We start from the raw sequence: 24,143 nt of genomic DNA on the forward strand, positions 1-24,143 counted from the left end.
AGCACGGAAGCGCCGGTGGAGCTCCAATTCCCGCTCCGGAATCGGAATCGGAAACGGGAGCGCGCTTGGAAGCGCCAGGAATCGCAAGGGAAGTGCGATTCTCAAAAAGGGCCGATTAGAATCGTTTTGGAATCGTCGATTCTGAGTTGGAAGCGTGAAAGTGTTTATAAATGGAATCGGGGTCGATTTTTTTTCTTTCTAGTTTTACAAAACCAGATCTAAAGGAAGAAGATGAATATCTCTCTCCACGTGTGTTTGAGTGTTTCTTTATGTTTTTTTACTTTTTTCTCTGAGCCCAATTCTGTTTACATGCTAAGGCCCAATTGTTTGCATTTTTTTTCAAGTTAACGTTGGTTCAATATTACTCCCTCCGTTTTCGAATAGTTATCGTTTTAACTATATGCACACAAATTAAGAAATTATTAATGTTGTTAGTTTTTCAATATAAAAATATTATTAATTATATACCTAAACATAATTTAACCAATAGTAAATCAAGTTGCATAATAAAAATAAATATAAAAAATAAAAAACTAATAAATTTTGTATCGAAAACTGAAAACGACAACTAATTAAAAACAAAAAAATTTCTCTAAAACGACAACTATTCGAAAACGGAGGGAGTATTTGTTTCCATCGGTTCAATAATGTTTAATCATTCAATTTACACTTTAATATATTTGTTAAATATAAAAAACATACAAAATATTAAAAAAAAAATCAAACCACTAAAATTATAAAATTTGCTTTTCTTATTATGTTTTAATTGTGATTCTGATTTGTAATTTATATACTTTAATCTTTTAATTTTTAGACCAATTCAACTAAAATATCAACATTCTATTATATGAATATATATAAGTATATATATATATATAATATATATATATATATATATCTATATATATTTTATACGCTTCCAACACGTACCCGTTTCCTAATTATTTTCAAAAACTCGCTTCCAAATGCTTCCGCGTCCACGTACCCGCTTCCGATTCCATGCAGCTTAGGTTCCCATTCAGTTCTCCTCCATAGCTATTTGCTCAAGTTCGTGCATTCTATCATACTCCAGCTGTGTCAAATTTTATAATTTTCTCTTCAGTTCTCATTTTCACTTTCAGGTAATAATTATTTTTTTCTAAACCCTTAATTCAATATATTTATCTAATAATTTAATATAAAGATACATTTGATAGATGATTTGGTGGATTCTAAATTAATTGTTAGAAATGCAAAAAAATATCATTCTTCTCCTTTTAATGTTGAACTTATTTTTTCTAAGAATGTTTTTAAAAAAATCCTTTTTTTCATAAAACAAAATCCTTATTTTTATTAAAGTTTTGAAAACTAACGTGTTATAATTTTTCTTAAACCTAGTTCTTTTTTTTTGTGAAAAAAAATTATATCGTATTATCATTAATTAAATTAAAAACTACTTAGACAATATAAAAATTTATAGTGTATTTTTATATTGTAATTTATTTGTTATTGTTGGTGGATAAATATTGAAAAATATGTTATATTTTGGTGTATTAAATTTTGTTAAAACATGTGCTAAAAAAATATTTCTTAGGTTAAATTTTTTTCTAATTTTTAAAAAAAAAAAATATCCATAAACGAATTGAGTTTATACTTCAAAAATATTATTTTAAAAATAAAAGAAAATAGTTAATAGCTTGTCACAATTATTTTTTAAAAATTATAAAATAACTATTGGATTTTAATGATTGTAGATATGTCGTTTAATCGTTGACGGAACACAAATCCTTCCACAAGAACAAGTTCAACTCATCCCAACGAAATATCAACGCCTCCTACAGAAACAACAGTGCGAGTAAATTTACTTTTACTTCTATTTTTTGTAAATAAAAATCTTTATTAAATTTTACATAATAAGTCACATTGTTGTATTTACAAAATTTGTAAAACAAAGACAAGTACAAATGGTCGTACATTCAAGAAAAAACATTAATTCAATTGTTCGAAGAAGCAATTGCCATGAATAATTACACTCTTCAGCATCCTACTACCATCGGTAGAGAGTATATGGTTGAAAAGTTCAATCAAGCGTTCCAAATGAATATAAATTATAGTTTCTTCAAAAACAAGCTTGATGAATGCAAAAATGGTTACAAGAGGTGGAAGTTTCTTATGCATAAAACTGGCATCACGGTTGATCATGATACATCCATGATATATGCATCTGACACATGGTGGAAAGAACAAGAGCTTGTAAGTACACATAATAATATGTTTCAAAATTTTGGTATTAAGAATCTAATTGATTTAAAATTTTTAGGGATGCAAATTAACAAAAAACTTGAACCGACGGCCGCCTGAGTTTTGTGACGTAATGCAACGATGTTTCGTATTATATGATGTTCAATCACAATCTCAACATTCTACTAAGAAGAAAACAATTGATCAACGAGCATCCAATTGATGAAGAGAGCCAAGATGACTCAAACGCTGATAGTGGTGACGTGCCCCAAACACAACTTCCTGAGACGCTAGAAGAAGAAGATGTGTATCATGTTACCATTGATGATGATGAAACGTTCTAAAATTCCGCTCCTAGAAACCAACAACGAGGTAGGCTAAATTTGTAGTCAACCGCTAGACGTGGGAATAGTTCACAAAGATCTGGGAGAAGCGCTGATATCTCTGTATTTTATCTCTTTTTAGCATACATTTCTTATGCATTTAGCTTAGTTTTGCTTTTTTTTTCATGTCATTCTTAGTCACTTTGCATCATGTTCTGTCACTTGGAGCATCCTGCATTAGCATAGCATACATTCTTGCATATGGAGTTGATTACAGGTAAAACAAGTGCTTCTGAGCCTTGTTTGGAGAGCAAAGGAGTGATAGAGGATTGCTAGCTCGATGTGGAATGCAAAGGAAGGCAGAAGGAGATGTGCTAGACTTACAAGCTCTACATGACGCAGAGCAGGGAAGGAAGAAGACATGAGCTCGAGCAGGACATCACGAAGTCACCAGGGAGTGTGCTCGACATGTGAACTCGACTTGAGGTCGAGTTAGAGCCAAAGACGTGATTCAAAGAAGTTTGGAGTCATGCTCGATGTGACAAGCTCGACGTGAAGTCGAGTAGACTAGGAAAAAGCTTGCAACTTTGAAGAACACACCTGCTCGACGTATCTGCTCGACCTGACGTCGAGTAGGGTCTCCGCCGACCTTCTATTTTGTCGTTTTGCTAATTAGGGCAACCTAGTATTTTCTATAAATAGGGGTTCACCCTATTATCCAGGGGAGATTCCTTTTATCCATCGGTTTTTCCGCTGTTCTCTCAAAACCCTAGTTTTTGTAATCGTTTTTCCCATTGAATCCTTGAGTTTTTGCATTTCGTTTCTTCATCAAAGTTGTAGATCTTTCTCTTATCTATAACATACTTGATTTTCAATAAATTCTTGGTTTGTGCAATTTTCTGGGTTTTAAGCTATGATGTTTTTCAGTGTTCTTGAGTAGTTCTGCAAAGTTCTTAAGGATGGGATAGGTTGTTAGTGGAATCATCTGTTTCTTTAGCTAGCTAAGTGTTTAATTGCATGATTTCCTTTCTGGTTTAGTAGTTCTTAGTGCTATTTCCTCTCTGATCAATTGGAAGTTGATCTCAGACATTTCCACACTCACAAGGTGTTTGATAAAATGTCTGAACCAACTATTCCAGAGATTTACATACTCTAGCCCAAGAGATTGGATGATTAGAATGTTTATTGACTATATTAGATTGAATCTTAATGCATGATAGGTTATATTTCATCAATGAGAATTGAGTTTGAAAGTGACTTAGCTTGAGGATCTCTGTCACGAGAGTGGATTGATTTGTATTTGAATCTATTGTCTAGGGATAGCTTGATTGAGTTTGTTAGCTAGTTAAAGGGATTGAGGAGTCCATTATAACCAATAACCACATTCTTAAGAGCTTGCCTTGTTTTATTGCTTAAATCTCGTTTCTGTTAGTCTTTGTTATCCTGCTCGACCTGCTTACTCGACGTATTAGGCCTAGCACAATTCTCTGCATTGTTAGGTTGTTAGTTTCCTTTCTAAAGCTTATGCATGATAGTTTGTAGTTCACTTCTTGCTATTTAGTTTACTTTCTCATGCTTTTGAGTTTGGTATTTGCATGTAAACCGGTTGCTTAGGATTGAATAGAAACACACAAAACCTTCTCACACTTGGCTTGACTTATTTGCTTTCTGTTTCATATCTTGAATGCTTGCAATCACACTGAGATTGGATTGATAACCTAATATATTACAATGGCATGTGTATTAGGAATTGATACTTGAATTGAGTAAAAATCTTACTATCAAGCGCAAGAGTTTCTATTGGAAGTGGTTCACGAGGAAATCGTTGGCGACAATCGTTTGAGACAACAATACAAGATACCATCGCTGGCTACAGAGAATTCCAACGACAAAGTTTTCAACAACTTCGTCCTAGTTGGTTTTGACCAAGATGATTATGATGAATTGAAAAAGGCGGAAGCGATATTCATTGCGCTAGACCTTCCTAAGCACATAGGATTTTATTGGGCATGCATTAATACACATAAGGAACTAGTATTTTGGGGTATGTATTTCATTGACATATCAGGAAGCACTAACGAGGATAAGCTACAATTATTAGAAGTTATGACTGGTGGTCTCACGAAACAACCAAGATGTGCCAAAACAGTTAGGTCCACGCCATTCATTTGGGAGCCCGAATTTAGGAGGTCTATCATCTGGAAGTCCATCTTCTGTGGGTAATAATTTAGGAGGGCGAAACTCACCCGGTTGTTGGGGTCCCGTTTATCCACAGTGGGGAACACCACCAAATGCTCCACAGTGGAGAACACCACCAAATGCTCCACAGTGGGGTACACCACCAAATGCTCTATAGTGGGGTACACCACCAAACTTTCAACAAGGCGGTTCATTTGGAACGACTCCAGCAAATGTCCAATATGAATTTTCACTTGGTGGCCGGGGAGAAAATATGAGGAACACTCAACAAGAAGCTTCATCATCGGGTCTCAGTTTTACAAATTATTTTGAAACTGGACAAATGCCACAAACACCTAGACCTGGAGGTCTCTTCAACATTTGGAAAACCCCACAAGAACCAAATGCAAGTCATCAAAGTGATGTAGGAGAGATGAAGATTAGTTTGTGATGATTGTGTCTTATTAATCTCGTAATGTTTTGAAATGAATAATGTTTTTTTAGTTTATTTTTGTATTGTATTTAATATGTTATTGTAAAATAATCCATTTTTAATGATATATCGTTTGTATTTAATTTCAGGTATTTTTTATATGTCAGTTACAATCACGAGGCCTTAACAATATAAGTTACGAAGAGAGAATTGAACTGTGGAATTTTGAAAATGAACAATTTGAGGAGTTAGTAATTCAACCAGATTTGACTTACTATGATCGATATTTTCAAAGAGCACCGGTCCAAACAGATGGAGGTTTGGGATGGAGGAATATTACAACAAGATGATGCAGCTTGTCTTCAGTTATTACGGATGTCACTTCCATGTTTCACAACATTGTGTAATATGTTGGAAACAAATTATGATCTACAACCAGCATTAAATATAAGTATTGAAGAAAGTGTGGCTATGTTTCTACGGATATGTGGGCACAATGAAATTAAAAGAGATGTTGGTTTAAGATTTGGTAAAAATCAAGAAACTGTGCAGAGAAAATTTAGGGAAGTTCTTACGGCAACTGAATTATTGGCATGTGATTATATTTGAACTCCAACAAGACAAGAACTTTATTGAATCCCTGATAGACTTCAGGTAGACCGAAGATATTGGTCATATTTTAGTGGATTTGTTGGAGCTATGGATGGAACTCATGTATGCGTAAAAGTAAAGCCTGACTTACAGGGAATGTATTGGAATCGACATGATAATGCATCATTGTACATCATGACAATATGTGATTTGAATATGTTATTCATATATATTTGGAATGGAGCACCATGATCATGCCATGATACAGCTGTTTTGCATATGACACAACAAAGTGATTATGAGTTTCTTTTGCCTCCGTCAGAGAAGTATTATCTTGTTGATTATGGCCATCCAAACAAACAAGGATTTTCGGCTCTTTATATAGATCATCACGAAACCGAGTCGTGAGATATCATATGTCTCAATTCTATTCTGGTACTCTTCCAAGGAATAAACATGAACTGTTCAACCAGTGTCACGCATCTTTACGTTCTGTTATCAAGATAACTTTTGGAGTTTGGAAGAAAAAATGGAGGATGTCTTTCTGATTTTCCAAGATATAATGTTCACATTCAAAAAATAGTGGTAATGGCTACGGTTGGATTACATAATTTCATCAAAATTTCAAATTTCTCAGATGCAGATTTCGCAGATGTAATGAGAGAAACAAATATAAATAGCAGAGATTTTGAGCATGATGTAGATGACATGGATGCAACAGAGTTGTTAGATGGATTACATATGACGCAAATAAGAGAGAATATTGCAAATATGTTGTGGGAAAATCAAAATACTCGATAATTTGTTTTTTTAAGTATTGTACTTTTTCTGATTAAACTCTTTAATTAATTTAACAATATGTATGTCAAAATTTTAAACTTTTATTTTCGATAAATTTGGATATTTAATGTTCATAAGTATATAAAAATATTTATTTATTAACACTAAACAAAAATAATATATAATTTTACTAATTATTAATATAATAATATTTTCTAGTATATTTATTATAATAAATAATCCGCACCGTTTTTTACTTTTTACCATTCACACATTTTATTGTGTACCGCAAATAGTTTTTTTACCAATCAAACATTATTTTGTACCACTAATTCTATAAAAACCGCACTTATCCCGCAAATACATTTCTCTTGCATATACCGCAGTTGAACCGTACCGCACTATAAAACCGCTTTTTCCGCACAACCAAATACGCTATTACCAGTCAGACCCTAATAGTTATTTTGTTGTTACATCAAAAAGTTAAAATTTACTATATTTCTACTTTATATAAAAATAACAAAAATAATTTAACTTATGGTAATATTCATCAAATTATTTTATTTATTTCATGGAAATTTATATTACAAAACAAAATCTTAATAGTTTATAAATTTTATTTATGAATAAATATGTTTGCATTTCAATAATTTTATACAACATTTTGAAGCTATAAATAAATGAACCAATAAAATTACTCTATTTTTAATGAATTTATATATATGAAGTGATAGTATATTTTTTTTAAACATACATATGTTATAAATGAAATAGAAACATACCTTGATTCCAAAAATGAGTTATGACCTTAATTTTGTGTGTGTGTAAGAAATCATATCCTTTTTTATGTAAAAGCAAGTAAGAGATAGGAATTTTTTTTGTGTGTACAAAAGAGATTCCTTAGAATGTATTATATAGACAAAGATGATAATAAAAATAAATAAAAAATTGTTTTTGAATTGTGTGTTGCTTCTTTACTGATGAAATACCACATTTCTTATCATTTGTGGATCACCCACTTTTTCTACTAAAAGATAAGAATCTATTATATAGACAAAGATGATATTAAAAAAAAAGTAAGAAATTGTTCTTGAATTGTGTGTTGCTTTTTTATAGATGAATACCCAATTTCTCATTCATTTGTGGATCATCCACTTTTTAAAACATACATATATTATAAATAAAATAGAAACATACCTTGATTCCAAAAATGAATTATGACCTTAATTTTTTTTTTTTATGTAAGGCATCATATTCTTTTAGTGTAAAAGCGAGTAAGAGATTAGAATTTTTTTTGTGTGTACAATAGAGTTTCCTTAGAATGTATTATATAGACAAAAATGATATTAAAAAAGGTTTTGTGCAAAAAAAACCTTCAAAGTCTTCCATTTTTCCAACTTTACCCTCCACCTCTGAAAAATGCAGAATAATCCTACGAAGTCAAAAATAATACGCAATATAGCCCTTTTTGCTATTGTCAGGTTCTTAAAAATTGGTTAAGTAATATATCAAATCAAAGCCCTCGAGAAGAGGAGCTCAACTCTACCTTTAGATTTTTGAAAATCAAATGTATGCGATCGTGAATACGTTTACAATATATGTATAAGAGCTATTCTGCGTATTATTTTTGACTTCGTAAGATTATTCTGTATTTTTCGGAGATGGAGGGTAAAGTTGTAAAAATGGACGACTTTGAGGGCTTTTTTGCACAAAATCCTATTAAAAAATAGAAAAAAAATTGTTCTTGAATTGTGTGTTGTTTCGTTACGGATGAAATACCCTATTTCTCAATCATTCGTGGATCACCCACTTTTTTTACTAGAAGACAAGAAAAATTTGTTCAATTACGTTTCTCCGTTTATTAGTGAACCCAAATAATTATAAGATAAATGGAACAATAAAAGCAAACCATTTCGAAAAATGTGTCATCTACGTTTTATCCACTTTTTATCCGTTACCCATTCAAGGTCATTATTTAACTATAAAACACATAGAATTAAAATTATTGTGAATGATTAACTCAAATACGTATTTTCTACACCCTATATATGAATCACCTTTTTCCGTCTCTGCGCTCAAGTTCTATGTGTGTGTGTCAGCTAATATACGAGATAGAGTGGGATATTATTAGGTCGGATGGTTGAGTTTGTATAAAGCACTATGACTGTTTTCACCTATATTTTTTTTTGTGACAACTCATTGACAAAATAATCACATGTGATACATGCTTTAGAGTCCAAGAACACCTTCAACTTTATTTTTTTAAAACTGATGATAAGAACAAATTACACTTGATCTTAGCCAAAAGGCCAAAAAAGGTACTCTTTCTATTTCCAAGCATTAGTCGGAAAGCATTTCAAATTCGGGATAGGCAGTGTGGTGCTTATTCGAGAAGACGTCCACTCTATAACACTTTGGTGCTTTTTTACCAAAGCTGACCGGATCAGCCGATAAGGTTTATCAAAAAAAAAAATATTCTGTTTTTTAATTTTATTCTCCATATATAGTAGTCTTATATATTCTTGACATGTGTGAAAGTCACATACTTAGTTTCAAATTTATAAACTTGACACTTGAATAAGTTTATAAGAACACATCCATCAAAAATATTTTGATAGAATTCTAACCCATTAAATGTTTTTTTTAAAGAGAGACTTAAAAACGATCTCAAATGAGAACTTTTGAAAACTTTTTTAGATACTCATTTGACACTTACCATCATATGATTGGTTTGATTTTTTATTTGTGATTTAAAATTAAAATAAATTGTTTAGATTAATAAAATAGTATATTTGAGATACACATAGGGTTTTTGACAATGAAATTGAAGATGCTCTAAGATAGTTTCTAAGTTTGAAGACTTAATCCTCTTTTTTTTTCCGACAAAATCAGATTTCATTAATTTTAAAAGTATTACAAAGACATTATACAGAATTACTGTAACACAATTATTACATACGCAGCTGTATGTGCCATAAAGCAGAAGAGAGATTGACGATGCTTTCCGAAGAGTAGTCTTACTCGCTAACCGATCATATGATCTGTTAAGACTTAATCCTCTTAATTAAGACTATTTCATCAAGACTTTTCAGAGCATGAATAGCTTGTATTGTCCGGATACAGACTAGTACTTTTTAAGTACCTTACCATATGAGTGTCTTATATCGCGTAATATGATTATACTTTTTGTAGTAAGAACTCATTTAACATGTGGCCTAATAGGTTCAAGTGATTTGGAGTAACACAAAGTCAATCCTACCAACTTCAAAGTCATGTCCAAAAATTTAAAGTAAGCAATAACGTTAGCTAAAAAGAGAATCTCAGTAAAATTGACACAACATGAAAGGTAAAAAATGATTAGGAACACCAAACTCTTCAGCTACATAGCAAACAAAAAGAACTCAATAGAAGCAATTAGATTGCAAGGCTCAATTGAAAGAAGAAATGAGTGCCATGAAGATGATAGATGCGAACGACATAGAGCGCATGGACGCATCGGAACTTCTCGGGGACGAAACTGGGGTTGCGGCATTTGCTCCTCTGGACACCTCCGGTGCACCAGCTTCGGCCGTGGGAGATAAACCTGTTAACATCCAAACCCAAAATTGTAAATTATTAAACCTTTTATATATTATTAGATGAATACCTATGGTATGCGCGGATTGATGTTTTGAAAATAGTTAAAAAAATATTATGTTGATTACTCTTATTGCTAGTTTATATTCATTTTGTGTATGTTAATATATATAGATAATAAAATTAGATCAATCTTATATAGTTATAATTTTTATGTAATTATGATTTGAGAAGACAAAAATTCTTTCTATCTATTTAAATTTTTTGTAATAGTCTTTAAAAATCTTGTATCACAAGGAGAAGTAATTCATTATTAAAAATATCGAAAATATAATTTTATTTGAAATTTAGAAATAATATTTTATACTTTTGATAACTAGAATAACATTTAAACACATTCTTAATAAATTTTATATAGCCGGTTTTATGCAATTGAACCAATCCAAAAATATTAAAAACCGGAATTCATTAGTAGTTTATTGTTTTAAATACATATACAACAAAATTACATTTATATGTCCTTAAATATTATTCATTTATAGTTTTCTTATCTAAAACCAAAACAAAAACCAGACAAAATAAAATTCCCAAACTAAACTAATTTTATTAGAATAACTCATAAAATTTTATATTTAGATGACTCATAACCAGTGTTCAAGAAAGCGCTAGGCGCTAAGCGGGCGGTGACCCAGTGCCTAGCGCCTAGAACGCTTAATCGGGGCCTAGGCGATTTTTTAGACGGTTTAGACGTTTATAACATAAAACATTATAAATATGATATTATATATAAAAGTTATATAAAATATCTATATAAAACTAAAAAATATGAAATTATAAACAAAAACTAGACAAAACATTTATTTATATTTATATTAAACAATATATAAATATTTATAACTATATATATAAATAAAACTCTAATTAAAATTGAAAAAATACATTAAACAAGATCTATGTAATTTTAGGCGGTCAAGGCGGTTATCTAGGCGTCGCATGAGAGCCTAGCGCCTAGTCGGGGCCTAGGCGACCGCCTAGACCGCTTTTTAGAACACTGCTCATAACTAGAATAAAATTTAAACATATTTTTGTATAAATTGTATAGCCGGTTTTTATGCAAATGAACTAAACGAAATTGATAAACTGGAATCTATCAGTAGTTAATTTTGTATTAATTACATTACATTTGCAGGAAATTTACATTTAAATGTCCATAAATATATAATCTAATTATTCATTTCTGACAATCTTACCTAAAAAAAACAAACCAAAAACCAGGTCAAATCAAAATTCTCAAACTAAACTAGACATGTCAATTAGGACGAAAGCCCGCAGGCTAGCCCGGCCCATCCCTGAAAAACAGCGGGCTCGGACTTCAAAATATATGTCCAGAAAAAAAAGGGCCTTTCGGGCTAAAGAGTTTTTTGGGCTTAGCCCGGCCGGGCTCGGGCTAGCCCGAAAAGCCCTTTAAAAAATATTTTGACCCTTTTTTAATATTTTCGTTTAATTGTAAGATTTGTTGTAAAAAAAATTTTTGACAGAGTTGCAAACCCTAAACTTACTTTTTTTTTGTTGTGTATTACTATAAATCGAAAAAGCAAATATTAGCTCTACTACCTAATTTGAATTATTTTGATTTTATATTTTATTTAGTATAAGTTTAAACAATTTATTTGGATTATTTATTTAATTTTAACTCTCTTTTTTAAAAACTAAATTAGCGTTAGTAGTTATTTAAATTTTGATTGACTCGTTTCATATATAGATTTTTTTTAAGAGATATTAGAAATTATAAGTTTTTTTTTTTTGTCGGAAGAAAAGCCCAAAAAAGCCCAGAAAAGCCCTGTATCCCTGTTAGGGCCGGGCCGGACTCAAATATGTACGAGTTTTGCGGGCTTCGGACCGGGCCGGGCCGGGCTACCCCGATTGACATGCCTAAACTAAACTAAAAAAATCTTTATATCATAAATTCAACAAAATATCAAAAAACTATAGACTCTTGACTTCATTATGAGAGAATCCATACCAGGGGCAGTAGCAGGAGGAGATCCAGCGACAGAAACTGCAACACAACATTTTCAAAAGTTTAATCAACAAAATGTACAAATATGTGTAGAATGATTAGGATTTCTGAACAAATATGAAATTTCTGAAAAAATGTATTTATATATTTAAAAAAAAAATAAGATTCTGAAAAGGAAACTTACGGCCACAACGAGCAGACGGAGGAGCAGCAACTTTACAAACAGAAGGAAGAGAAGCAGCTTTAGAAAGATCAAGAGTAACACCAAGAGAAGCACTATTCTTGAAAGCCTCACATAGACATTCTGGTCCTGACCTAACCACAGTCTTAAGCCCTGAACAACATGTTCCTTCTGGCTTCACCACGGTACTACCACTAGTCACGAACGACAAACAATCAGCCATGTTTAGTATCAACGATGAGCAGTCCACTGCTGCATGAACGCTCTCGCCGGACATGATCAATGCCACCGCCGTGAAGATCATGAGAATAGTTGCGGATGCCATTGTAATGATGATGAGTCTCTTTTGTGCTCTCTAGCTTGCTAAATAAATGGAATTGCCTTTTTCATTTATTATTTTTAATTTTATATTTTCGCCGAAAGAGAAGACATGAATCATTACTTTCTCAGTGTGTGATTTGCTTTATGGAATTTGTTTAAAATTCGGTCGTTTATTCCAGATTGGTAGAATTTTTCTATGAAAAATAAATGTTTATATTACGATTAATTATTGAGATTAAACTGAAATTTCAGATTTTATAAAGGGAAAACTGAAAATTTACAGAAATTTTAAACTATAACATCTGCAAATATGGTAAGCTAACATAATATTATTATTTACGTCATGTGATAGCATATGATAATATTATGCATAAAATTATATATTAACATAACCCAGCCCCGTCTCTGACCTATGGCAGAGTGGGCATTTTTCAAGGGCCCAAAATTTTAAGAGTCTTTTATTATATAATTTTGTTATATGATTTGAAAAAAAAAACAAATTAATTAAATAAAAGGGCCTATAATTAAAAATGTTTCTAACATAAAAGGCCCAAAAAAATAACTAACCTAGTTATAATTAGCAAAATGTTTCAAAAACTTAATTAATATAATCAAAAAAACGTGTAAAATGGTAGAAAATAATCAAAAAACGTGTAAAAGAGCCCATATTTTTTTAAAAAAAGTGTAAATTAGCCTGAATTTTTTTAATAATAGGGCCCAAAATTTTTTAAATTCTATTTTTTACATAAAAGGGCTCATATATTTTTATTTTTTTTAAGATAATTCAAAATTTTATTTATAAAATGGTCCAAAACTTAACTAAAAATTCAAGAAAATTTCAAAAAAAAAATTCTATAACAAAAAGTCCAATAATTTTGTTTCGCGCATTTTTATAAAAATAATTTATTAACGCTCATTTGCTATTCAAACAAAACATTCAAAAATTATTTACTTAAAAGTTTGACTAGAAAAAATAAATATGTGGTATACCGCGGGTCAAATACTAGTATTTTATAAATATCGTATAAATAAAAAGCCCATTTTTGTATTTTGCCTAAGGTTGTACAAAAGCCAGAGACGGAGCTGACATAACCATTGTTCTTTAGATTTTTTTTTTTTTTTTTTTTTTTTTTTTTTTTTTTTTTTTTTTTTTTTTTTTTTTTTTTTTTTTATGTTCTTTAGATTTTGTTTAGTGTATAGGTTCATATTTTTGTGTAGAGTTAATTTGGTATAAGAAAATACAAAAATGGCAAACCGTAAGTAACATAAAAATAAGTGACTTTAAATCTGAAAGTGTATTGTCAGAAAATAAAAATAAATTGATGAAACAATGAACTGTAAACAAACGAATGTAATGATGAGCAAGAGTGGAGAGAAAGTGCCATGAAATGAATGCCAAGTTGGCAAAAGGTGCAAAGATTTCCTTTTACAATCCTATACATAAAACAATTCATGCACTTTTTCTCACTCTACATCTTTTTTCTTTATTTGAAATTTGAATGATGCACTTTACATTTGAGGTTTCACACATTCTTTCGATTTAAAAGTAGAAAATATCCAACAAAAAATGTAACTTACTCTCCCATTTTAAGGTACCAAATATTGTCAAAGCTTAGATTGATGAGAAGTTTGGATGGAGGTTCTATATATATATATATATATATATATGTTGAGGGCGAAAGATTGCTTACGGGTTTGAATTTTGCTAATATTTTTCGTGTTTGATGTGGAGAAACCACATGCTTGACAATATGTAGCATTGTTGGAGACAATAGGTCAATAAACCTCATTCGTGAGCAACAAGAAGAGCTTAAAAACTTAAGGAACATGGTGTATATGTATTTATTCCGAAGGATAAAAGACATGGAGATGCAAGATTTGTAACACGCCTAGCATAACAAAATTTGATTAGTTTAAACCTTAATCCATAAAAATAGTACATGAAGTCCCCGAATTACAAGAGAGGACATATGGATCACATGAAGATATGAAGTTGAAGATTCTCCTGCGATTTTAGTTTCTATGTTTGTTTGAAGATCCGTCGAGTGGGTTTTTGGGTGAATTTTGTGTTAGGTTTTTCTCGATATCATCTCTTACTAATAAAATGGATTCATTGAGGCCTCTCAACCTATCCACATCAGCATCTATACTAATAAAAGGGACAATTTGAGGCTTATAGAAGTGTCCACATCAGTATTTCAAAAAATACATTACAAGTTGCCACATCAGCATGCATGTCTCTTTAAATTATCCAAAGCTCAAAAAAAATCCAAGAGGATGCCACGTTAGATCAAAACTCAAATTCGCCTTTCTTCTCAGACTTCTCCTCTTCCAAATTCTAAATCCATATCAGTTATGCTGACGTGAGTCACGTCTTCCTTCCTCTTTAAATCCCTCATCAGAAAACAAGTGAGCTTTATCTCTAATCGACGCTTATGCTTCCTCTCAATTATTCTCATCAGATACATCTGACTTTTTCTAGGGTTTCACGTTCTAAACACTCGATTGAGCTCCACCATATCGGCTATCAACAGCCACCTTTCCATCACAGTTATGTTAAGGCTTATAAGAGGGTTGTCATCGGGATCGATCTTTGGGTTTTAAAGCAAGGAGAAGAAGAGGGATAGAAGAGATTGGGGGAGAAGAAAAGTGTAAATTTTTAGAGTTTATAACTTTTTAGTGTGTCGCTTTCACGGACTTCTGAAGCGACAGCATTCATGGTGGCTTCGTTAGCCTTTGAATCCCGTTAATGAAAACACCCACTTTTTAAACTTATGTCGTCAATCTTAAGCCCACATCTAAACATCGTAACAGATGTGGGACTAACTTTTCCAATGTTATTGTGACGTTTGATAATCCAAATTTTCTAGAGACTATGATCATGCAATCTCGGGATATGCATAGCGTTGAGGTTGGCGCATCACCAACTCCCTTACTTCTTCATGTAAGGTACATGTTTGTCTTCTCTTCTCATGTCTTTTACGTTAAAACCAGAAGACATAAAATATCTGGTTCATGCATGGTTGAGGATTCCACTTTACGCTCACAAGAGTTAATTAGGTACAAAAGCTAACACATGGGCTTCTTACTGTTTTCATATATATTAGTAACTAAACTACTAAGCAAATTAAATTCCCCACATTTGAACAAAATAGCAGTTGAAAAAAGCTTTTGGGAATAGCCAAAGGTCCATTCCCTAAAAAAAAAATGCTACGCCAACATTGTCCTCATATAAACTCTATTTCATTCAGTATTTCTATGTCCATTTTAACTTTGCTGAAACAATTTCATTCAGTACGTATTGTTAGATCCACTTAAATTTTTATTCGAATGAATCTTATCTTTTCTAATGATGGCTTATGATCTGGATTTCCAAGCAGCAGAGTCTACTGTGCTAAGTCATGTCATGACTAATATGAAGCATAACTCCAGACATCTTGCTATAACTATTTCAGTCCGTTTCTTTAATCAAGATTGACTACATTACGTAGTGACCAACTTTCATCACTCTATTTCCCATATTGTTTTTGGTTTGTAATTAAGTTTGAAGCTCACAAGTTTACAACCTCTATTTTTTGGGGTGTATGTGCTATTCAGATTGAAAACTGTTGGGAAAGTGTAAGGTGGAATTAACATTATTTGGTTCTTCGATAGATATGTACCAATAGTTGATTAAACACTGGGACTTGCCTTGGCAGCTGCTTGGAGGAGGTTCGATAAAGGCTTATGTGCTATGATGTAGAGGATCTATACGCATAATAAGAGTAAGAAAATGCTGAAAAAATGCTACAATATGGAGAAAGAGATGTAAGGGAAAAATAAGGATTAAGAGGATGATGTGGGATAAGAGAATCACCAAGTTGTGTTGTCAAACTGAATAACTTACGGTTATTACTTACACTAGATTGTTACAATTCAAATACGCTATATATATAGGAGAATAAGATGAGAGAAGAGGGCATCGAGAGATCATTTGTGGTTGAGGCTGGAGAAGGGAGAAGCAAGCCGTCAGTCTGCTAAATTTTTAGTAGCTAAGACACACACGAGAGATAACTATCGAGGAAATGGTGATGGCAAAACTTGGAATATAGAGAAAATTGATGGATGTGAGAAAGAAGCCGTAGAGTGAAGATGAGACCAGAGAAGTGTTATGATTGGAAAATGAAATAGTTGAGCATGATCAATAAGATAGAAGTCCTAATTCAAATGAGGACGAAAAGAATGTGGAAACAAAGGTGTTGTAGTGACATACTCAGAAGGAAGATACGAGAAGACTTTAAGGTAGGTCAAAGTCTCATTTAGGGTGCATACATATTGCTAAACTTCATTAGTAAAGTCTCATTTGAGTTTCTTTACTAAAGTACCCAATACAACATCATATTATTTATTTTCTTCAATCTATACAAAAGAAACTTGAAGAAAATTATAAGAAGTTAACAAACTTTAAAATATCAATCGTTAACTATAACCGGGCGTAGTCCGGATTCGCCCCTAGTTGTCAGAAAAACTCTCTCAAGATGCCACATAGGCAGGTTCTGAAACCCTCCTTCCCTTAGTGCCACGTGGCAGAAGTCAAAGCTTTATAACCCTCGAAACGGTGTCGATCCTAATTGCCCTCTGCTATAAACTCTTACAATTACACTTCGAAACGTCATTTTCATTGCTTCTACCTTTCCTCCAATCTCCCGTGAGATTGAGATCTGAGTCAATCTCACGATAATCAGAGCAAGGTTATAGCTCAACCAAGTTCTACCGTCCTTCTTCTTTCAAGGTTTCTCATCTCCTCCAACTCTCGCTCCATAACATCTCTTAAAGAGATTGCTCCATCACAGCCCTGAAAGCATCATAGTTTTGAGAATTAGCTTTATCAAATCAAAATGTGCTGAAGCTTATTTCATGTTTTCCTAAACGATGCCCTTACTCGATCAAGGTATTCTCTTCTTCTATTGGTTTCTAATTCCTCTCTAATCACTCTATATTTTCTTATGAGAGAGCTTCCAGCGAAGAATATTGTTCTTTTGTATCAAACTTAACAATATATGTTGCAGAAAACGAGAGACGAATTCATACAGTTTAATTTAGTGCGAACGGGATTCAATAAAATTCAACTCTACTGCTATATTCTACGATATGATGCATCGATTGCATATGTTATAGGGTTATAAGACACCTTCATGTTTGGCCTAATGTATTTTCAAAAGAAGGGAATAACCGATGGGAGGTGATTGAGAACGTTTCCAAGTTAGAAAACAAAATGATGACATGGTTTTGTAGTTGGAGAAAGAAAATTGTAGTATTTGATAACATCCCGTTCAAATACGCTAATGCATTCAGGTAGAACGATATAATCGAGCACGTTAATAATTTCAAAACGTCTCAAGTAACAAGCATTCGTGTCTCAGGTTAGGGCTTTTAATTTAAGCATGTATTCGATTATCTATGATCTTTCTCTTCTAATTACTAACGGCAAGTTCAAAATCTTTCACTCCAGTGTATTATTGGTAAATTTATTTTCTTCTATTGGTTGATTAATTATGAGAAGTTCAGAATGTTTAAGCTTCAAAACTGCAGCAAGAATGCATATTACTCACCGATCGAGTTGAACTCCTCAACATAAGGTACGTACAAACAGATTGATACCTATGTATATATAGGGTTTTCTTAAAGAAAAAAGTTGTAAAGAAAGGGCTTCAGATGTTTTATGTTGTGAGGTTCTTATTTTGTGTTTAGTGCCTCTATCATGTATGTATAAAATATATTTAGAGCGTCGGAGTGATTATAAAAAGGATCTTATTGTTCCTTTGAGGTTAATGTTATATAGCCATTTTCTTCAAATTATTTCCTTGGATCTCACGATACTCCTACAAATTAGGTTCCTATATATCATCCCTAGATGGAATGACAATCATGAATTAATTTGACGTAGGAATTTAAGAGCCTATAACTCATTTCATTCTTCTACTTGCACAATGTGTTGTAAACACTTTCATTAACCACTTTCAAGCTTCTATCTATTATTTCATCTCTTTTCTGTAATCTATTATGGTATTATGTAGTGAATTGTTAGGTTCTATCTATAAATTAAGAATTTCGTACTTTTGGATGCTGAAATTCGAAAGGTATAAGAACCACGGTATATTTTGACAGATCATGCCGAGGATGAAAGGCTAGAGTTGTATCTCAGAATTCTGGTTTTTAAACGTGGTATCTCTGCTTTCATGTATTTCTATGAACCTCTTACATATGTACCAAATTTTGCTTTATAGAGTGAAGGAGATTATATGTAGATTCTTTTTGTTTTAATACCATTTTTGATGATTTAATTTCAAAGTGAAATTAAAAGATCATTTGAACAAATTCGTTATGCAACAAGGAAAAGGTACTTTTTAGCAAAGATGAAGATTATGTAAATGGTGACTCTTATGTGCTTTTTAGGAAAGATGAAGGTTATAGCTAGCAGCATCAGGGAGAAATACCCTAACAAAATTCAGGTACGTCGCTAATTTATTTTAATTTTCTTTGACATTCGGGTATGTCTCTTGTTTAAATCATGATCAAGTATCCTAACATTAAACCAAAAAAAAAAAAAACATCATGTTCAACTCTTCCTCCTCACGACACATCTGTTGACGTTGTACAACAAGGCTTTTACATATTTTTTAATCTTCTCCTCATTTAACAGAGAAACATATTCGAGGTTTATGAATTTCTCATTCTAATATATTTTTTTCTAAACACATAACGACCTATCCAACCCTTAATTTACAACTACTTCTTAATTTTGTGTGTTACTATTCTAAACATAAAATAAATAAAAACTAAACTACTATTTTAAAGCTAAAAATTGATTGTTTCATATTACACAAATCATATAACTTACTAATATAAATTCCACCGCACGTAGCGCGGTTTAACCCCCTAGTTTGTATTAAAAGTCTCTCTGTTTTTGGGGTAAAGCTTCCGAGAGTTTTAATCTCGCCAACTCAGTTTCCAGCAGTTTTCGGACCCGCTGGCTCTTGTAATGTTCCATAAAAATCTTCTAATGCATAGATTTTTATGTACTATTTGGTGGGAACTTAGAAGTGAATATAAGCATCTTTTCTTTGTTTGTTCATTGGTCTGCTGGTGAATCGTGTGTAAAGATTTCTCCAGGTGATCTTCCATGGGGTTTTTGAGATAACTAAAATTAGCGTGTACATAGCGTATTGGTAGGAAATCGCGATAAAAAGAGACCAGACCAAAAATTTAAGGACCAACTGTGACACATGATCCGTTTGACGTGATTGGTACAAAAGAGAGCTTCAATCTGAGAGCCTCAAAGTCATTGCTTTTTCTCTCATCACTCGTCAACCAAATCGCTAAACATCGGTCCATTAACTCCTTACCACAGGACCAAGCTGAATTTCCTTTCAGAATCCTTGCCCTATCGAACCTTAAGATATTGGAGAGGTTTGAATCGGATGGTTGGGCAAGAAATGCTTTCATGGTTGCTTTAATGGCCTCACACCATAGAGGACGTCCAACGTTCAAGAAATCCTGCAATGCCGTCACGGGAAGGTTTACACTCCCCAATTCTGATTCATTGCGTCCGCCTTTTCCATGATAATCTGATCCTCCTAGCTTTAGCAGACTGTATGTATCAGCCAACTCGCTAAACACTATTCAATAACCATTAAAATTCAGTGAACCCAAATAGATAGATAGTATGATAGAGAGGGAACGAGGGAGAGAGAGAGTGAGAGACCTTCTAACTTGCCGTCGCTCCTATAAACCTCAACCCCATGAAGTCCAGCATCTTTCAATCTCCTAATAACACCAACATGATTCTTCAACGCCCACGGATGTGCAAGAACAGCTACACCACCGGTTTTGCATATAAGTTTTACTGCTTCCTCGGCCATAGGCTCGCTCCCTCTGCAATAAGGTTATGCAACCATCCAAATAGAAAAAAGTCAGTGTGATACTGATAGGTTTTAAACCAGTACCAACGAACTACACCAAAAAAGAAAATGGATTAACAATTAAAATCTCTAACTCTCAACCACTACCCAAAGCAATATGCAAGACCAATCCTACAATATCCAAATTCATTCTCCCTAAACTTCCTTTTGACCTGTTAGATCTCTAGCTAAACGACTCAAAGGAACTACACAATATAATATTAGATTAACGACATAAGTCAATAAGTCTCTAACAATGCCCAGAGCAAGATCCAAGACCAATCCAGAATACCCCAACTCATAGTGCCTAAACTTTCTTTTAGCATGTTAGATCTATAGTTCCTCTAATATAGTTGATGAGCTGTCAACACAGCTAAAATCCACTACAACCCACCTAGGGTAAGCACTAGACTAGCATTTGATAATCATAAACGCTTAAATCCCGCAAGGTTCAATAAAATCAGCCAAACTAGGGAAAAAGCAGAACATACGTGGAATAAGCAGGTCCACCATCATGTAAATATTTAGTGAAAGCTTGTTTCAAATTCTCCACGTATCCTGCTTCAAGAAGCGCTCGGGCTACGTGCATTCTACCCGGAGCAACATCCTTGCCTGCAATCCTGGTGACATGTTCCCATTTTAGAGGTACCTTCAACTTATTCAATTTCAAGACCATTTCTCTCCCGCGAACGAAACGTCCATCTCTTATCTTCACCAAGAAATCTTCCAACTCATCATACATTGCTGGTCCGGAAGTGCCATAGTACGCAAGTATATGCACTGGCTCCTCAGACCCAGAGTCTCTGTATTTTGGCAATGAAATCACTATCAGTGCAATTCAGATATTCTAACGAAAATTACAAACAAGTAAGTAATATATTTCATGTCTGAGTTAAAGTTTTACAAACAAGTAAGAATAATTTGAATCAAGCAATCACAACAAATAATAAAGATGATACCTTGAACCGAATAATGTACTGATCTCAATACCCGGAATGATCTTGATACCGAACCTACGTCCTGCTTCCACAGCTTCCGGGATACCAGCCATCGTATCATGATCCGTTAAAGAAAGAACTTTCACCTGCTTTGATCACATTGAGAAGCAATCAAATCCTTGCTGATATGATATCAGGAGTTTAAACTTTAAACATGATAGTATGATACGCAATTGCGAAATCAAAAGTATAATTGCTGGCAAAATTTAAACCCTTTTCTCTCATTTCTACGAACTACTTCGAATAATGGTACATACGAAAGGATCACCGAAACAACCAAATCTATAATCTTTATGATTAAACTCTACCTAAAGCAGTGACCCACTAGAACAGAGGTACCAAGCTGTAACCTTTATGGTTAAACTCTACCTAAAGCAGTGATCTTTGACCCACTAAAACAGGGCAAAAGCTAATCTTAAGATATCTACCAGCAAAGAAAAACCCAATTCAGATCTTATCCTGATTCAAAAAACAAAGCAACATCTGAAACTAACCCCATTGTTATGAGCCCTCTCCACGAGCTTTGACGGCGATAAAAACCCATCGCTGCGATTTGAATGAGAGTGAAGCTCGAACACCAATTTCTCTCCGCATCTCAAAGAACTAGAATTGATGGTAACGGCAAAGTCATCAGAGGAAGAGGAGAGAGATGGAGAAGAACCTACGAAGAGCCAATCGGTGACGGACTTAAAGGCCTCTGATTGCTCAGTGGTCATCTTCTTCTTGTTACCACTACCACGCTTCTTCTTCTTGTTCCGCTTCTTCTTATCGTCAGCCATTGTTGGAGATTGTGGGAAAAGGTACCAAATATGGAGGGATGGGTTTTACAAGCGCCGGGAGGTCTGACCGTCGGAGAAGGTGAAAGAGAGAGAGAGTCCGAGACTCGAGAGGAGTAGAAAATTCAAAGGTTTTTAAATTCTTTTCTTAGAAGAGAAAAAAAAAACTAATTATTTTCTATTGGGCCTGAAAACGAAACCAAACCCAACAAAAGAAAACTTTAGGCGATAATAATAAATGGGAAAATACTCAAAACATTTGTTGTTTTTGGGAAAATTTGGAAATAGAGAATAAATATTTAAAAATTTGTCTCTCTATATATATATATATATATTTTTTTTAAGATTAGAGTTGGTGAGATAAATTTTTAATTAATTGAAATTTTAATAATACCATCAATCAAGTTCCACCATATAGAACCGCTTCATGTTACTTATGTAAACAACATTTCTAGCTCTGGGAGTTCGGTGAAATCGGGTTATTTGGGTCGGGTTATTCGGTTTTGGGGAAATTTGGGTTTTGAAAAATCTCCCCGAATTGAACCGAAATTAATTTCGGTTCGGGTTGATCGGTACTCGGGTTATTCGGTTCGGTTATAGGATTTAAAATTAGTTCCGAAATTAAACCGATCGTTTTCTATTTCGGTTAATTTAAACCGAATTACAAAAAAAAGATTGCATATTGGGCTGAAAACAAAGCTCAAACTCATTACATCATCAAAATACATTAACAAATTTACAAACCCAATAATAATTTTACAAGGCCCAACCCATTAAAATTAGGGTTTTCGACAATGGTTGACGGTGACAACGAGACAACGACGGTGACAAAGAGACAACGACCGCGACGGCGAGGCAACCACAGCGAGGGTGATGTCAAATCTTTATGTCTTGTTATTTGCCAACCGCAAGAAAATCTACCACCAACAAGATTTATTAGATATCATCATCATTACCACATAAAAGTAAAAAAAATTGAAAATCCAACGAAGGTTGGTCAGATCTAAAGAGTAACCAGTGAATCCAGCCGTGAGTTTGGTGATGAGGAAGAGCTTAGCGAGAAAACAACAAATAATCAGACTAAGAAGCGATTAAGAGAAGAAAAAAAGAGCTTATCCCTAAAACAATTGTGGTTATGGGTGTAGAAAGAAGAAGAGCTAACAATTGATGAAGAAAAATAAACGTGGTGCTGATTATGGCTTAGGTTGGAGAAGAAGATGAACTCGGCTTTAGATAGAGGCAGAGGCGCAGAAGAAAATGAAACCAAATTAGGGTAAATGACTCAGTATCCTTATATATGGCTGCAGATTCTCGGTTTAAGTAAAACCGATCGGTTTCGATTACCGAACCGACCCGAACCGAAATCCGATTACCCAAATTAATTTCGCCGATCGGTTAGGAAGAAGCTGTTCGGTTTACGCCAATAACCGAAAATGTCGGTTTGATAGGGTCGGTTTGATCGGTTTTCACCGAACTCTAAACATTTCCCAGGAATGACTCTTCTGAGCACTATTTAATTTTGGATGACAACAAAAAAAACAAGTCCACCATATATACTTATATTAATTTCTAAAGGCATTAATACTAAAAAAATCTATCTTGGTGTAGTGGTGGTAAAGTGTCATTTTTGGTTATCAAAAGTTTAAGTTTGAACTTTCAAGCTAAATTTTTTTTCTTCTTTTTTTTTTCGCTTTAGGCCTCAGTTTTTCAAGCAGGTCCAACCTGCAACCCATCGCCAGATTTGCAAAGTAAAAATAGTTGACATCCATCCGTCCCACTTGAATTTTTGGGTATCTGTGGGTAGCC

At 33.2% G+C, this 24,143-nt stretch overlaps 2 protein-coding genes, 2 long non-coding RNA genes and 1 pseudogene across 4 annotated transcripts; 2 read left to right on the forward strand and 3 right to left on the reverse strand.

Annotated features, from left to right (window-relative positions):
* The first annotated feature begins 2,375 nt into the window (after window positions 1-2,375).
* LOC9319880 lies at window positions 2,376-5,054 on the forward strand (annotated as a pseudogene).
* A 4,680-nt stretch (window positions 5,055-9,734) lies between these two features.
* On the reverse strand, window positions 9,735-12,691 carry LOC9319882 (non-specific lipid-transfer protein-like protein At2g13820). The gene is made up of 3 exons (XM_002885848.2): window positions 12,306-12,691; window positions 12,125-12,160; window positions 9,735-10,108 (listed from the first exon to the last, which is right to left on the reverse strand). The coding sequence occupies exons 1-3, from the start codon at window positions 12,625-12,627 to the stop codon at window positions 9,954-9,956; spliced, it is 513 nt and encodes a 170-aa protein (XP_002885894.2). The 5' UTR covers window positions 12,628-12,691; the 3' UTR covers window positions 9,735-9,953.
* A 2,201-nt stretch (window positions 12,692-14,892) lies between these two features.
* Window positions 14,893-16,239, forward strand: LOC110229778. The gene is made up of 2 exons (XR_002333177.1): window positions 14,893-15,032; window positions 15,106-16,239. It is a non-coding gene; the product is annotated as an uncharacterized LOC110229778 (long non-coding RNA).
* Window positions 16,240-19,762: 3,523 nt separating this feature from the next.
* On the reverse strand, window positions 19,763-22,456 carry LOC9321961 (3',5'-nucleoside bisphosphate phosphatase). Its single transcript, XM_002885849.2, has 5 exons — window positions 22,056-22,456; window positions 21,523-21,647; window positions 21,055-21,366; window positions 20,368-20,537; window positions 19,763-20,281 (listed from the first exon to the last, which is right to left on the reverse strand). The coding sequence occupies exons 1-5, from the start codon at window positions 22,338-22,340 to the stop codon at window positions 19,869-19,871; spliced, it is 1,305 nt and encodes a 434-aa protein (XP_002885895.1). The 5' UTR covers window positions 22,341-22,456; the 3' UTR covers window positions 19,763-19,868.
* A 465-nt stretch (window positions 22,457-22,921) lies between these two features.
* LOC110230425 lies at window positions 22,922-23,791 on the reverse strand. The gene is made up of 2 exons (XR_002333532.1): window positions 23,353-23,791; window positions 22,922-23,254 (listed from the first exon to the last, which is right to left on the reverse strand). It is a non-coding gene; the product is annotated as an uncharacterized LOC110230425 (long non-coding RNA).
* Between the last annotated feature and the right edge of the window lie 352 nt (window positions 23,792-24,143).

The sequence above is a fragment of the Arabidopsis lyrata genome, assembly GCF_000004255.2.
Source record: "Arabidopsis lyrata subsp. lyrata unplaced genomic scaffold ARALYscaffold_3, whole genome shotgun sequence".
NCBI classification, from domain to species: domain Eukaryota; kingdom Viridiplantae; phylum Streptophyta; class Magnoliopsida; order Brassicales; family Brassicaceae; genus Arabidopsis; species Arabidopsis lyrata.

Bases quoted from the DNA above. Each gene is read 5' to 3' on its own strand.
- LOC9319882 (XM_002885848.2), bottom strand. From the start codon at position 12,627: ATGGCATCCGCAACTATTCTCATGATCTTCACGGCGGTGGCATTGATC. The intron at 12,161-12,305 runs GTAAGTTTCCTT...GTTGTGTTGCAG, and splicing joins TCCGTCTGCTCGTTGTGGCC to TTTCTGTCGCTGGATCTCCT. The intron at 10,109-12,124 runs GTATGGATTCTC...GGATGTTAACAG, and splicing joins TCCTCCTGCTACTGCCCCTG to GTTTATCTCCCACGGCCGAA.
- LOC9321961 (XM_002885849.2), bottom strand. From the start codon at position 22,340: ATGGCTGACGATAAGAAGAAGCGGAACAAGAAGAAGAAGCGTGGTAGT. The intron at 20,538-21,054 runs GTATGTTCTGCT...ACCTTATTGCAG, and splicing joins GGTGGACCTGCTTATTCCAC to AGGGAGCGAGCCTATGGCCG. The intron at 20,282-20,367 runs GTCTCTCACTCT...GTTATTGAATAG, and splicing joins GAGCGACGGCAAGTTAGAAG to TGTTTAGCGAGTTGGCTGAT.